The following is a 13,035-nucleotide window of genomic DNA, read 5'->3' on the forward strand; positions in this document are numbered from 1 at the left end:
CCAAGAAGACAGATTTTTATTCGTTATTCTATTTTGTTTGAAAATGCATCGAGCCATTCTAATCTATAGTCTTACAAAAAAAATTGCAAAAGTAAAAAAGTATGATTTTTTTTTACATTAAAGTACGTTTTCTGTTTAAAACAAAATTAATTATAACCGTAATTTAATGAGATAATTAAAAGATAAATTATTTTATTTTATAAGTACAATGTTTAGAATGATCCACTCAAATATTTTTAGCCCGCGGGGCTGATCTTCTGGCTAACTCGTCGTCGGAAATCACTTGTTTCACAGCTGATTTTCGAAGTCAAATGCTGTAAGGTTCAAATCCTAGTAAAGGTTAGTCGCTTTTATACCGATTTGAATACTAGACATTATATACCGGTCGGTGTACATTGGTGTTTGGGGTTCAATTAACCACACGTCTCAGGAACGTCGGCCAGAGTCTGTACAAGATTACACCTCGTTTACACGCCATACATACCATCCTCATTTCATCAGGCCGCGGGAGGGTTGTTTATTGTTCACCGGTTAAACAGATTGTAACGTACTCGTAAATATTAGAATAAAAAGTAACACTCTTGTGCTATTATCTATCGGTAAATACTTAAAACATTTATAAAAAGAAACGTCAACGTTCAAACTTGCAGCGTCGTAACGAACCGCACTTCTGATTTGTTCCGCTCAAATTTTTTATAATTTAAATTGAATGTAACTCAAGAACGACTCGGCCGATCGTAATCAAATTTTCACAAGCACAACTTCAGATACGCTGCTACAGAATATATAAATTTCAGTGAAATTTATTTAGTAGTTTTGGAAATTTTCGAGTCATAAGGTTTTATACGTAGGCCTATACATTTTTATGTACGAGAGATGGATCAAAAAGTAAGTTACACTCTTGCCGTATTCTTGAACCGAAAGGGATGTATTAATGTCTTGTGGTGGCAGCACTGGTTGTGTTGTCTCCACGCTTCCCCAGCGGCAATTGTGTACGACATTTAGTACCTGTATAGTATCGTTGTCAGTATGGCGTGTCCTCTAGAGGTTTCGTCCGACATAGAAGTGCATTCAGTAGACCGATTTTTGTGGAAAAAAAAATAAAATTGTGAAATTCATCGCCAGATTATTGAGGTATACGGTGAGAATGTACGGTGGTCACGCCTCATGATCACAAAATGGTGCCAAACATCAGAAACGGAAAAACAAATGTGAGTGACGAGCTGCGTGCTGGGCGTCCTTCAACTGCAAACACGGCGGGTAACGCGGAATACGTGAATGAAATGATCTTGAGTAACCGGCGCATTAAAATTAGAGAGTTTGCAGGTGAACTTAACATCAGTTATGGTAGTGTGTTTTCGATTACACACGATCAGCTTGATTGCCGTAAGGTGTCATATGGGTGCGATGGGTGCGACATATGTTGACCGACAACCACAAACATCAACTTTTTGCATCTGTTCCTTCCTTTCTTCAACGTTATTCTAGGACTGTTCCACAGTTTTTGAAACAAACCATCACAGGGGATGAGAGCTGGGTGATTCATTACACTCCTGAGACTAAACGAGCATCACATGAATGGAGACATGAAAATTCGCCGCAGCCAAAAAAAGTGAAAACATCCCCACGTGTTCAAAAGGTTATGCCGACAGTCTTTTCGAATCTGAGGGAGTTATTTACAGTGAATTTATGCCCCGAGGAGCAATAATCAATGCCGAATCTTACCGTGACACTTGAAAAAAATTGCGTAAAGCCATTAAAGATTGAACGATGGGGTCGTTTTTCTTTACGACAACGCTACTCCTCATTCAGCCTCATGTAACAAAGGAGTTACTGCAAAAATTCAAGTGGTAAGTATGGTTTCATCCGCCTTACAGCTGTGACCTAACACCCTGCGACTACCGCCTGTTTGGTCCTCTCAAGCGAGACCTGGGAGCGTTTCGCTAATGATGATGAAATTAAGGAAGCGGTCCTTTAATGGTTGAAGGAAATTGGACGAAATTTTTATGAGAGCGGAATTGAAAAACTTGTCACAAGATACAAAATGTGTTTACAAAAACGTGGTGATTATGTCGAAAAATAGATAAAAAATGTAGTTTTTCTTCAAAAAAAATTGTCATAAATATGTGTTTATTTCATAGATAGGGTGTAAATTACTTTCTGATCGTCCCTCGTATTATTTTTTTTTTGTATTCTGTTATTTAAGAAGTTTCTCTATATTTTAAAGGGTCATAACTAAAAATCTGAGGGTGTTGAAGAAAAACTGATTTCATTTTAAGATTCAGTATAAAAAATGCATTCTAATTCATCTACTTTTATCGCAGTTCCAAATTATTATTTTTTAAATTTTATTTATTTTAGATTTAATAATCTGAAAACACCACTTAAAGTAGCACATTTCTTCCACATTAGCTGTTATGTTAAACTGAAAATGCTAAATAAATCCGAAGCACCCAATTTAACATCAAAATAATCCCAGATTTAAGCGATTTTTTCTCTTATAAAGAATACAATAGTTTAATAATTGATTGATCACTAATATTAATGCCGCTTTTTGGGAATACATTCACGTGTGGATACCAAAATATAAATATTACAGAAGAAATGTCTCTTCAATTTAAATAAAATCGGTATCTTTTTACTTTCTATCATTATACTAATCTTTCGCTTTCTTCTTTAAACTATGTACATTCACTTTTTTTTTACTGTCTTTGCTAATCTGTTTTGTACTCTTAACGTAAATTAAACGTTTGTACTGGTTTCGGATTCATAATCTTTGATTCTTTAAATAAATGAAAAATACGTTTTTCGGTATCCATAGCTAATAAGTTATATACAAGTATGTCATTTAATCTACGTGTAAAACAAATTATATTTATTTAACGACAAATATAGTTTAACTACAACTAAGCGTACTATATTTTTCATGTTTTTCCACTTAAATGTCACAGTAAATGTTCAAAATGTCTTCTTGTTCTTGTCTAGCGTTGATGCATGCGTCAACTAGTTTCTTTACGTTCGATGCAGCTTTCCATAGAGTTGTATCTCCAATAAAAAAGACGGTGTGTTGGTTTGTTTGCTGAATGTGCTCACATTTTTATTTTGAATGAAGCGCACGAACGATCACTCGTCCGAACGATTTATCTAAAATTATATTTGTGTCTTGGGGATAAAAAAGGAAAACATTGGGGTTAGAGCTGTGTTTAAAAATCCCAAGCTTAAGAAACAGACAAAAATGTTCAGGATTTTTAAGCTTTTCGTTGTAAAAGTTTTTTTTTTGTTAGTACGCTAATTCATGAACTTCATTTAGTTACAATTAGCAAGACTATTTAAAAAAAAAAAATCATATGTACTGAAATATATATAAACCGTGTAACATTTTCGCGGCTTTTTTCTAGTTGATATTAAAAATGCTGACTTCGATAATTTCCTTCAATTTATCCAAAGCGTGGGAGTTGATCTTGAATATAATACCTTTCAGATGACTGCATAAATAAATAATCTGGTTGTGAGAGCTCCGGGGACCGTAGAGGCCATAATCAGCCGGAAATTACACGCTTATCGAAAAATCCGTACACAATCGTCAGTACGTGCATCCGTTTCCGGTAAGAGTTGCTGAATTGAATCTCGTGATGCTTTTAAGTCATAATTCTGAAATCAGTTAATCGATTCAAATACGCGTGATAGTTTTATAATTAGAATTTAATTCCGATTATGTCCCTAAAAATGTTTAAAAATTTGACGAAAAATTCCCAAATGACTGATCGGCAGAGTGGCGTACGGCACCGTTTAACTGTAACCAGCAGTTTCAGTCTTCAGTTACAAGCGAGGCTACGAAATTTTCAATAAGTAAAACATTGAAAACATTTTGCTATTAATGTGTATGAAGAAATTTGATCAGACCAAACTCTTCGTCGCAAAATCGCCCCGTTTTGAGAATTCTGTGACTTTCATGATAAACGTCAAATTTCATATTCCGTACTGAATCGTTTAGGCAATGTATCCAAAAGAACGAAATCACGCTTCTTCTGAGTAAAATGTATTTTACAAAATGCGCACGCCACCTCTAATCAAACATTTGAACCGTTTACGTTGTAATGTCAGCTGGTAGTCAAGGTTCTCCAACTTCTTGTACTTCTTGAATTTTTATTGGCGTAATTTGAGTTTTTTTATAGGTTGTTTTCTCAACAATCCTGACCGCTTTTTTTTAAGGTTTCCTGTGTGACTTTCACATAGAACATAAAATCTGATGAATGCCTCGCAAACTGTGATCGTGTTACATTGACTGCCAACCACTGTGCTTACGATCGGCTAGATTTTCTGTTTCACGAAATCTGGACGTTTAACGAACAAATAGTAAATTTATTTGTATCGCACTCTCGGGAAAATTAGGTATAAAAACATTCTATCATCTCAAGCGAGACCGAGCGATTAAGTGACTGAGGAACTATCAGTCACGTGATCTATGCATTATCACCTTATTTAGTACAGTCTCGATGAAATATCGGCCTTTGCCAGGAACTCTGTAACAACAAACCTATAAGCGATATCCTGTCGAAAAGGATCGACATCCTTTTTTGGTTACGCGCTTTTATGAACTCATTGTAAGAATAAGGTTAATTCATTTATATAGTCAAACTGTAATTTGATAACCGATCGATTTATGTGTATTATGCCGATACACACGAGTGTCTGCATCCTCAGATATATATATATATTGCATGGTGTATTGGATGTTTTAATTATCGATCAGAAATTATTATAAAACTGATTAAAAGTTAATTGTTGAAAACTTAATAGAATAAACGTTTACAAAATGTGTCCGTAGACACTAATTTTTTTTCTGCAGTTATATACTTAACTGCTTTGTAATTTTTAAATTTTAGTACGATTGAAATTACACTTGTTGCATGAAAGCGAAATAAATTTGGCGGTCGCTGATAAATACCGCGGTTTGTGTGAGACTTGGAATTTTTTTTTTTAAGTAGTTAGTATTTTAGATGGCTTTCTCAAGGTCTTCGGTCGGTATTTCGTACCTACTAAACGAGGAAGTATTATAAAATATTGTGATTAATAAATAGCGATTAAGTTTGACCGATTGATAAAATAATTTTTAAATATAAATAATTAATTTATTTTTATTGTGTTTTCGACAGGTAGAGGCGAATTAAGCTTATTACAGCAACAGTTAAGACAAGCGACTTCTTCACCGCGATCTTCGGAAAGACCACCGCGATCTCCACCGCCCGCACCCGCACATCAAAATACCCGACCTGCCGCGGGTAAGTATGAAATGAAGATTATATGAATGAGAAAAGCGATTAGGCCTAGCTTTTCCCCGTCTTTTAAACAGTAGATAGCGGTTTTACTTCTATTAAAATATTTATCGCCGGTCATTCGTCGAATTAATTATTATTATCGAATAATTATTTATTCGGTTTCTATATTTTATCGTTAGATAAACGTATGAAGTTATACTAGGACGTGTGAAATGTATACTCCAAGGGCATTCTCTTTAGCCCAAGGCAAATCTCTACACGCCATATTTTTTTTTTTGTCCGAAAGTTAGTGTTAATACTATGACGTACGTGATGCTTAATCTTACGTTATATAAATACTAATTGTAGTTTAAAATATCATTAAGTAAATTTTCTACAAAAAGGATTTAAGGAAATTTCACTCACTTTTTTTTGATAGATCAACAGATTATATAGTAGTAAAACAGGATAAATAAACTTATTGTTAGATTTTTGTTTTTTAAAACTGTTCATTAAAAAAAAAAAAAAAAAAAAAAGAAATAATTCCATATAACGAACCGATTAATTTTATATGCCTCACCTACATGAGTTACCGTTTTAGAGAGTGCAGGTACCGCACAGTGCAGGTCGTTGTTCCCACTCCTATTAGCAGCGCTGGAAGGCTTCAACCGGTTGGGCTTTTAACTGGTCCGTCACAGTCTTTTGAATGTTCTCCAGAGTTCCAAATTGACGTTCTTTTAAGACACGTTTCAATTTCGGGAAAAGGAAAAAGTCACATGGACTCAAATCAGGTGAATAGGGGGCTTGAGGAACCGTAGGAATGCGTTTTGAGGTCAAAAATTCCATGATGGAAATGGCCGTGTGACACGGAGCATTGTCATCATGAATCATCCACTTGTCTGCAATGTCTGGTCTCACGCGAATCACTCTTTTCTTGAGCCTTTCAAGGACACCTTTGTAAAACACTTGGTTGACAGTTTGTCCTAGAGAAACAAATTCTTTATACACGATACCCCTACTGTGAAAAAAGCAAATCGGCACGGTTTTGATCTTTGATTTGCTCATTCGACATTTTTTCGGTCGAGGAGATAATGGAGTGTGCCACTCGCTTTGCCGCTTTGTTTCAGGATCGTACTTAAATATCCAGGATTCATCCCCTGTGATCCCACGATTGAAGAATTCTTGGTCGTTGTCAATCCTCTCAAGAAGATCAACGCACACGTTTCTTCGATTGTCCTTCTGTTCTGTTGTGAGGTTTTTCGGTACCGATTTCGCACAAACCATTCTCATGTTCAAATCGTCTGTCAAAATTTGACGTACGGAAAGTGTTTAAATTTAACTGCTCACTCATCATCCTTATTGTTAAACGACGGTCTAATCTCACAAGACTCCTCACACGCTCAACGTTTTCGTCAGATTTTGAAGTTGAAGGTCTCCCTGAGCGTGGTTGATCTTCAACGTGTTCTCGGCCTTCCAAAATGATTTGTGCCGGCGAAAAACTTCTGTTCTTGATAAGCAATGTTCCCCATAGGCCTGTTTCAACTTTTCAAAGGTCACATTCGCGGATTCCCCAAGTTTAACACAAAACTTGATCGCACAACGTCGCTCTAAATTCCGATGCTCCATTTTCGTCACGCACAACAAAAACACAAGTTCACTTATGGCGCTGTCAAAAATAATGTGCCGGCTGAACGGAGTTGAAACTCGTACTGAGCATGCGGAAGGGATGAACAAACCGGTCTAGCATAGACCGGTAAACACAGCGTTGCTAGATCGCTCGCAGTGCTACCAATCTCATTACTTTTCTCACGCACATCGTGTTTGCGATCTGTTCCCATCAAGAACAATGAGAAGATTATTTGAAATTAAATTTATCTTTTTCGAGATAATCCCGGTAGAAATACTTCATATTTTTCTTTCTTTTTTTTAATTAAATCTTGTTAAAATAAGTCGTTCAGTCATCGCTTCAATCGGCCTGTCGTATTACTATTGTCTAGCAGGTTAATGGCCGAATGATTTTTACTTACTTCAGTGGTTTTTTTTCCCAATAATTTTGAATAATTACTTGATTTAACATAATTGTTTTAGCGTCTTTATGTAGAATTTTACGTGAGATATACTGAAGTTATTCATGTTTCGTCGAAAATATTTTAATTGGAATCTGCAGATGACTTTTCAATTTTCGATCTCTTTATATTTTCTATAAAACTATTTCTTATGTCGAAAGGGTGTTAAAGGATAAATTTTACAGAAACATTTTAGTATTGAAATTTACGCCCGACTAACTAGTAGAATAGTTAAACTTTTAAGTCAAGCTTTTTACTCTTCTTGTGAATGATTGTTTTGTTTTCCTTGTGAGGCTGTATTTCTGATGTAGAATTTTTTACATAGTTCAAAACGTCTTTTCACCGGTTAGTCATCTTTCTTTAACGTTTATGTTATTGGGTTGCTTTTTTATTATTTTTTTTTATTTTCATATGCTATTTTCATATCTCTGTTTCATTACTCGTTGTAAGTTTTGTGACGTTACGGCCGGCGGTGGTGGAGACATACGCGACATTTACAGCGGTATCTTGCGCAAAAGTGCTGTAGTCGCATCGTCCGTTATGAAAGAATGGCTTTTAATTTTTAAATCAAGTCCTTTCCAAAAAGTTTATCCTGGCCGTTTACGATTCACCGACCGTAGATATGAAGCTTCGTATGCGATTAAATATTAAAAGAAAGATGTTATATTATGATTTTTTTTTTTTTTTGTCTTCAGTCATTTGCCTGGTTTGATGCAGCTCTCCAAGATTCCCTATCTAGTGCTAGTCGTTTCATTTCAGTATACCCTCTACATCCTACATCCCCAACAATTTGTTTTACATACTCCAAACGTGGCCTGCCTACACAATTTTTCCCTTCTACCTGTCCTTCCAATATTAAAGCGACTATTCCAGGATGCCTTAGTATGTGGCCTATAAGTCTGTCTCTTCTTTTAACTATATTTTTCTAAATGCTTCTTTCTTCATCTATTTGCCGCAATACATCTTCATTTGTCACTTTATCCATCCATCTGATTTTTAACATTCTCTTATAGCACCACATTTCAATACCAATTTGTCACAAATGACAAATATTTTCAACAAAATATTATGATAATAATTCATTATTTATAAAACCGAAGAGGCATTCTAAACGGTTATTAAATTAATTTTTACGCATTATTATTTATTTGTTTACAAAATATATTAACGGGTAAAAAATACAACGAAAAACCAAAAGTGTTGACATCATAATTAACGTGCTTTATTCACACGCCAAAACTTTTTTCTTGCCAAAACCTAATGGCATAAGCTAGGCTTGTTCGCTAGCGGTGTAGTTCAGCAGACTGAGTTTTTAAAAAGATAAATTAAAAAATACTCAAGAAATTCGGAACCCAAATACAAAGAGGAAAACCATCCAAAAATCGTAACCCTTCGAATTATTTATTACTTAAATAAAATTTACTAGGGACTATAATTAAATTTAAAGTAAGAATTTCCCTTAAAATACTCCTCGGTAGTCTTAATATTGATTTCGTTAACCAAAAATAAAATAAATTATTAGGGATTAGATTTAATTAATTTGCCGGTAGAGTATACTATTTGTCTTCTAGCGACCTTTAAAAAAAAGTAAGAATTTCTATAAATACTTCTTGGATATTACGAAAGTCATAATTATTGCGATTAGCTTGAGATTTATTTTTATTTTTAAATAAGTAATAGATTAACCGTTATACATAAAGGTGACGAATTTTCGAGTATGAATGTGCGAGTATCCAGGTCGTTATTCGGTTCTAGAGTAGAGATTGAGCGTACGCAAAATATAACTTTTTAATAATTTCAGCATCTTTATTTAATATTACTTATTTTGTAATAGTAGGTGTACGTAAAGCGCTTAAGTACTAAAGTAAAGTACTAATTGTAGTAACAACCAAATCTTTAATATTGTTAACTCTTTCTGTAGATGGAAAGGGGGGAGATATCGCAAATCTGCGAGCGTGTTATAATTCGATATGATTTTTGTGGTTCTTCTGCAGCTAGATCCTTCCTTTCATATTATCCGTCCTTTTCCTTTATCCTCGATGTTTTTTTTTTTTTTTGGACTACTTGGGATTAGGAAAATAACAGACTAAAGTTCTTGGAAGTACCATTATAATTTATTCAATTTTATTTACATATTTTATCATATATCCGGGTTGTGTAATCCCGGTTACATAATATTTTAACTTGTTTTTTATTTACAGATATACATATTTAATTTTAACTTAAATCTATTTCGTAAGGGCTACATATATATTTACATACATCATTTTGTCCTGCAATTGGTGTTATAGTTGGTAGTGGTACTGTCTGTCTATATAATGCTTCTTTTACTTCTGTATTGTTATAGTCTGGTTTCATATGGTGAATAAGATGTAATTGTGTACTTATTCTAATAAAGTATTTAAATTTCATTACTCCTGTTTCGTCTTCTACATATGGTTGTCCTAGTACCATTCCTGGGTATGTTACTCTGTTTTGGAATACAGCTCCTGATCCTAGATATTTTTCTCCTGTTGCGGCTTAGAAATTCGTTTGGTGGTTTAATTATTTGTTGTTTTAATGTAGTACCTTGTACTCCTGGTATTAGTATATCCCACTTATTAATATCTTTTGGTTTGTAGCAATAATTATGTGTTAATGTAGGAAAATTTATTGTTTTTTTATATTCTTTTCTTTGTTCTATTTCTTCCTTTGTTATTACGTCTAATGTTGTTGAGAATAGTACGTGATCTTTTTCGTTTAGGTGGTATGTTGGTCCTACATCTTCTTTTTTTGCTGCTTGTAATTCCAATGGATATCTGTCGTAGGTACCAACTACTAGGTTTTGTGATCCCTCGAAGTCATATGTTGTATAATTTGTTGACCCTCCTTGTAGTAGCCTTTGTCTTAGTACGTTGTATACCTCTATTGTTATTTCTCCTTTAACCCATGTTACACCCCACGCCAGTTTGTTTAGTTCGTTATATAGATTTATAGTTTGATTATTTGCTATTTCACTGTCACACCACAATGATGGCCAGAACATCAGAACACCAGAACATGTATCGGTATTGGTCCTTGGTCTGATGTGAAGTCGAGTGTCATGCAATGGCTGTTTTTGACTACGTTGTAGAAGCTGTTTCCTCCTCTGTTCCATATATTTAAAACCTGCACATACAAGAGAATATAATTATATTTTTGTATATGTTTTATTTGTTTAATAATAATTTATATATTAATGTATGTGTACCTTTAATGGGTATCTTTGTCCGTATCCCTCTCCTCCAGCTCCGTCGCCTGATTTTCCTAATCCTAATCAGGTTTTTGTATTCTGTTTGCTTCTAGTTCTGATGTTAATGCATATTTTTCATTCCTGTGAAATATTTTTTTTGTAAATTTGAGTAGTTTTATCCTTTGGTTTATTTGTATTTCTTCGTTTCTGTCTATGTTGTTTGTTATTGGTGTTGCTGTTGTTATATATATGGGTAGTCGTTTTATTCCTTCTTTGTCTTTGTGTTTTATGTCTGTCTTTACCGTCTTTCCTTCTAACAGTAGTTTCCATGTGCCGACGTTTATCGGTGTTATTAGAGGTTCTTCGAATAATGCACCGGTTGCATTTGGTAGTCGGTCTAGATGGAAACCACTGTTGTCTCGTTCTCTTGGTATTTCTTCTGGTTGTGTGGGTCCTATCAGGTTATCGATCAGTAATGATTTTCCTGCATTTGTGTTTCCATATAGTACTAGTCCGTTAATTTTTTTATATCTTTTTGTTTTTATTATTTCTGTCCATGCGAATATTTCCTGCGGTTCGATATCATTTTCTTTTAACATTTGTTCAATCCAGAGTGCCCTGTCTATGTCTTCGTCTTCTATTTCATAATCTTCTGTGTATTTTTTATATATGTTAATATTTTTGTTAGTGATTGGTGTTTTATTTGTTTGATCTTTTCATATTTGTTGTATCTTATGATTTTTTGTATGTAGCTGTCTATGTTCAATCCAAATTCTTTCATTAATTGTCGTTTGATATCTATATCTACCTTGCTTTCCCATTCTGTACATGATGTTATTTTGTGTTCTTCGATTAGATTTTCTATTAAATTTACTACGTCGGAATTTTTGTTTTTTCCTATTCTTTTGTTTTCCTTTTTATCTTCCCAATATTGTTTACAAATTGTATGGTCTATTATGTCCGTTTGTGTGTTAATCGTTTCTAGTTCTTGTTGTAGTTCTCGTTCTAGTCTGTTGAGTCTTGTTGATCTTTTAGCTCCAAACTGATGGAGTGTGGCCGTACCGTTGCGGATGCAATACAGAATGAACGCCCTAATATTGAATATTTTTTGCGTCGTAACATACATTTCTGTAAGTCCTGCAGTGTCAAGCTGTAAATATCTTCCGATTCGTTCTCTTGTTCGTGTGCTGTTACCCCCTTTTCTTTCTCCGAAGTAGATGATGTGGCTGTGGTCCAGTTCCTTCTCTTTGTCTGTCATCAGTTCGTCCAACATTTGGTCGTCTGGTGTTTGGAATAGTTCCGTCTGTGTCGTTTGTTCGTTTCGTGTCTGTCCTTGGTCGTTTATGTTTAGTTTTAGTCGTTTCGATAGTAACGTCTTTTGTCTTTCGTTTAGTTGTCTTTTTTTGTTTAATGTTTGACGGTCCGGGGGTTGGGCTGCTTCTTGTTTGTCCGTCATTATGTGTGTTATTAATGTCTTGTATATGAACCTCCATGGTGGAGGTACATTGTCCGTCTGAAGTGTCTGTATCGTTTCTGTCTTTGATTTTGTTATTGCTGTTATTGTCTCTTCCTCTGATGTCGTTTTGAAGCACAGTATCTCGGCCCCCTTGTGTCCGTGTTGGATCCATGTCATTATCGGTTTGTAGTTTATGTCTAATATTGTTAATATGCTTGACCAGATCGTCTTGCGTATAACTTGAGAACTCGTGTTCGCCAAGTGCAAGTATAGACCTTTCCCATTGTCTGCTTCCAACAACTGGTTGTTCTACGCTAAGAGTATTGAACAAATTTGTCTTCTTATTTCTATAATTTAATAGGCGCTACTCTGCATACGGATCTCATTCTCGGGGATTTTTTTTTATCCCGTCCGATATTGTACAAAAACCCAACCTGAAGCTGAAAGTCTTCCTTCAATTCATTCCTATTTAGTAAATATATTCCGTAACTGAATTTTCCTACGTTCAACTTTTTTACGGTTAACATGAATTCTCGTATATTACATTGTAATGAGGGTTTTATGTTTGTCTTTTTGAACTCGCGGGAAACGAGTATTTTGTTTTTTGTAGTAAATTGCAAAATGAGATCGTCCTCAAAAATCGCTTAAAAATTTTCCATTTACGTAAAATCTAAACTTAGCTGGTGGATTTGATCGTTAAGAAATCGTCGCAGTACGTGCTAAACGTGTAAATAAAATACACCGGTCTATTAGAATTTTTGTTGCACAGATATTTTGGCCTACTCTTTTCTATCGATTGACGCTGAATCCACATATGACCTCAAAATTAGTCCTCAGAGCTTTATTTTTTCTGTAAATGTAACTCGTAAAAAGTTAAAATTGTTAAAAAAAATTTCATTTTTTATTAAGGTTAAATCGCTTGTAAACATTCGTTAGTCGATGATTATTTTTCATGTTTGTTCTGACTATATAGTGTGACTCATTCCTTCTAGGAATTATAAAATTATCGGAAAAGAACTATTTAATTAAAATAACCTTAATTAA

General features: G+C 34.4%; 1 protein-coding gene across 1 annotated transcript in view; it reads left to right on the top strand.

The window, feature by feature from the left end:
• bs (serum response factor blistered) overlaps positions 1-13,035 on the top strand; it is a 339,616-nt gene that overhangs the window by 290,608 nt on the left and 35,973 nt on the right. The window contains exon 4 of the mRNA XM_075371351.1: positions 5,157-5,282. Coding sequence (XP_075227466.1) covers positions 5,157-5,282 — 126 coding nt within the window. The remainder of the gene's footprint in view (positions 1-5,156; positions 5,283-13,035) is intronic.

Source organism: Lycorma delicatula, chromosome 7 (assembly GCF_047948215.1).
Source record: "Lycorma delicatula isolate Av1 chromosome 7, ASM4794821v1, whole genome shotgun sequence".
NCBI lineage: Eukaryota > Metazoa > Arthropoda > Insecta > Hemiptera > Fulgoridae > Lycorma > Lycorma delicatula.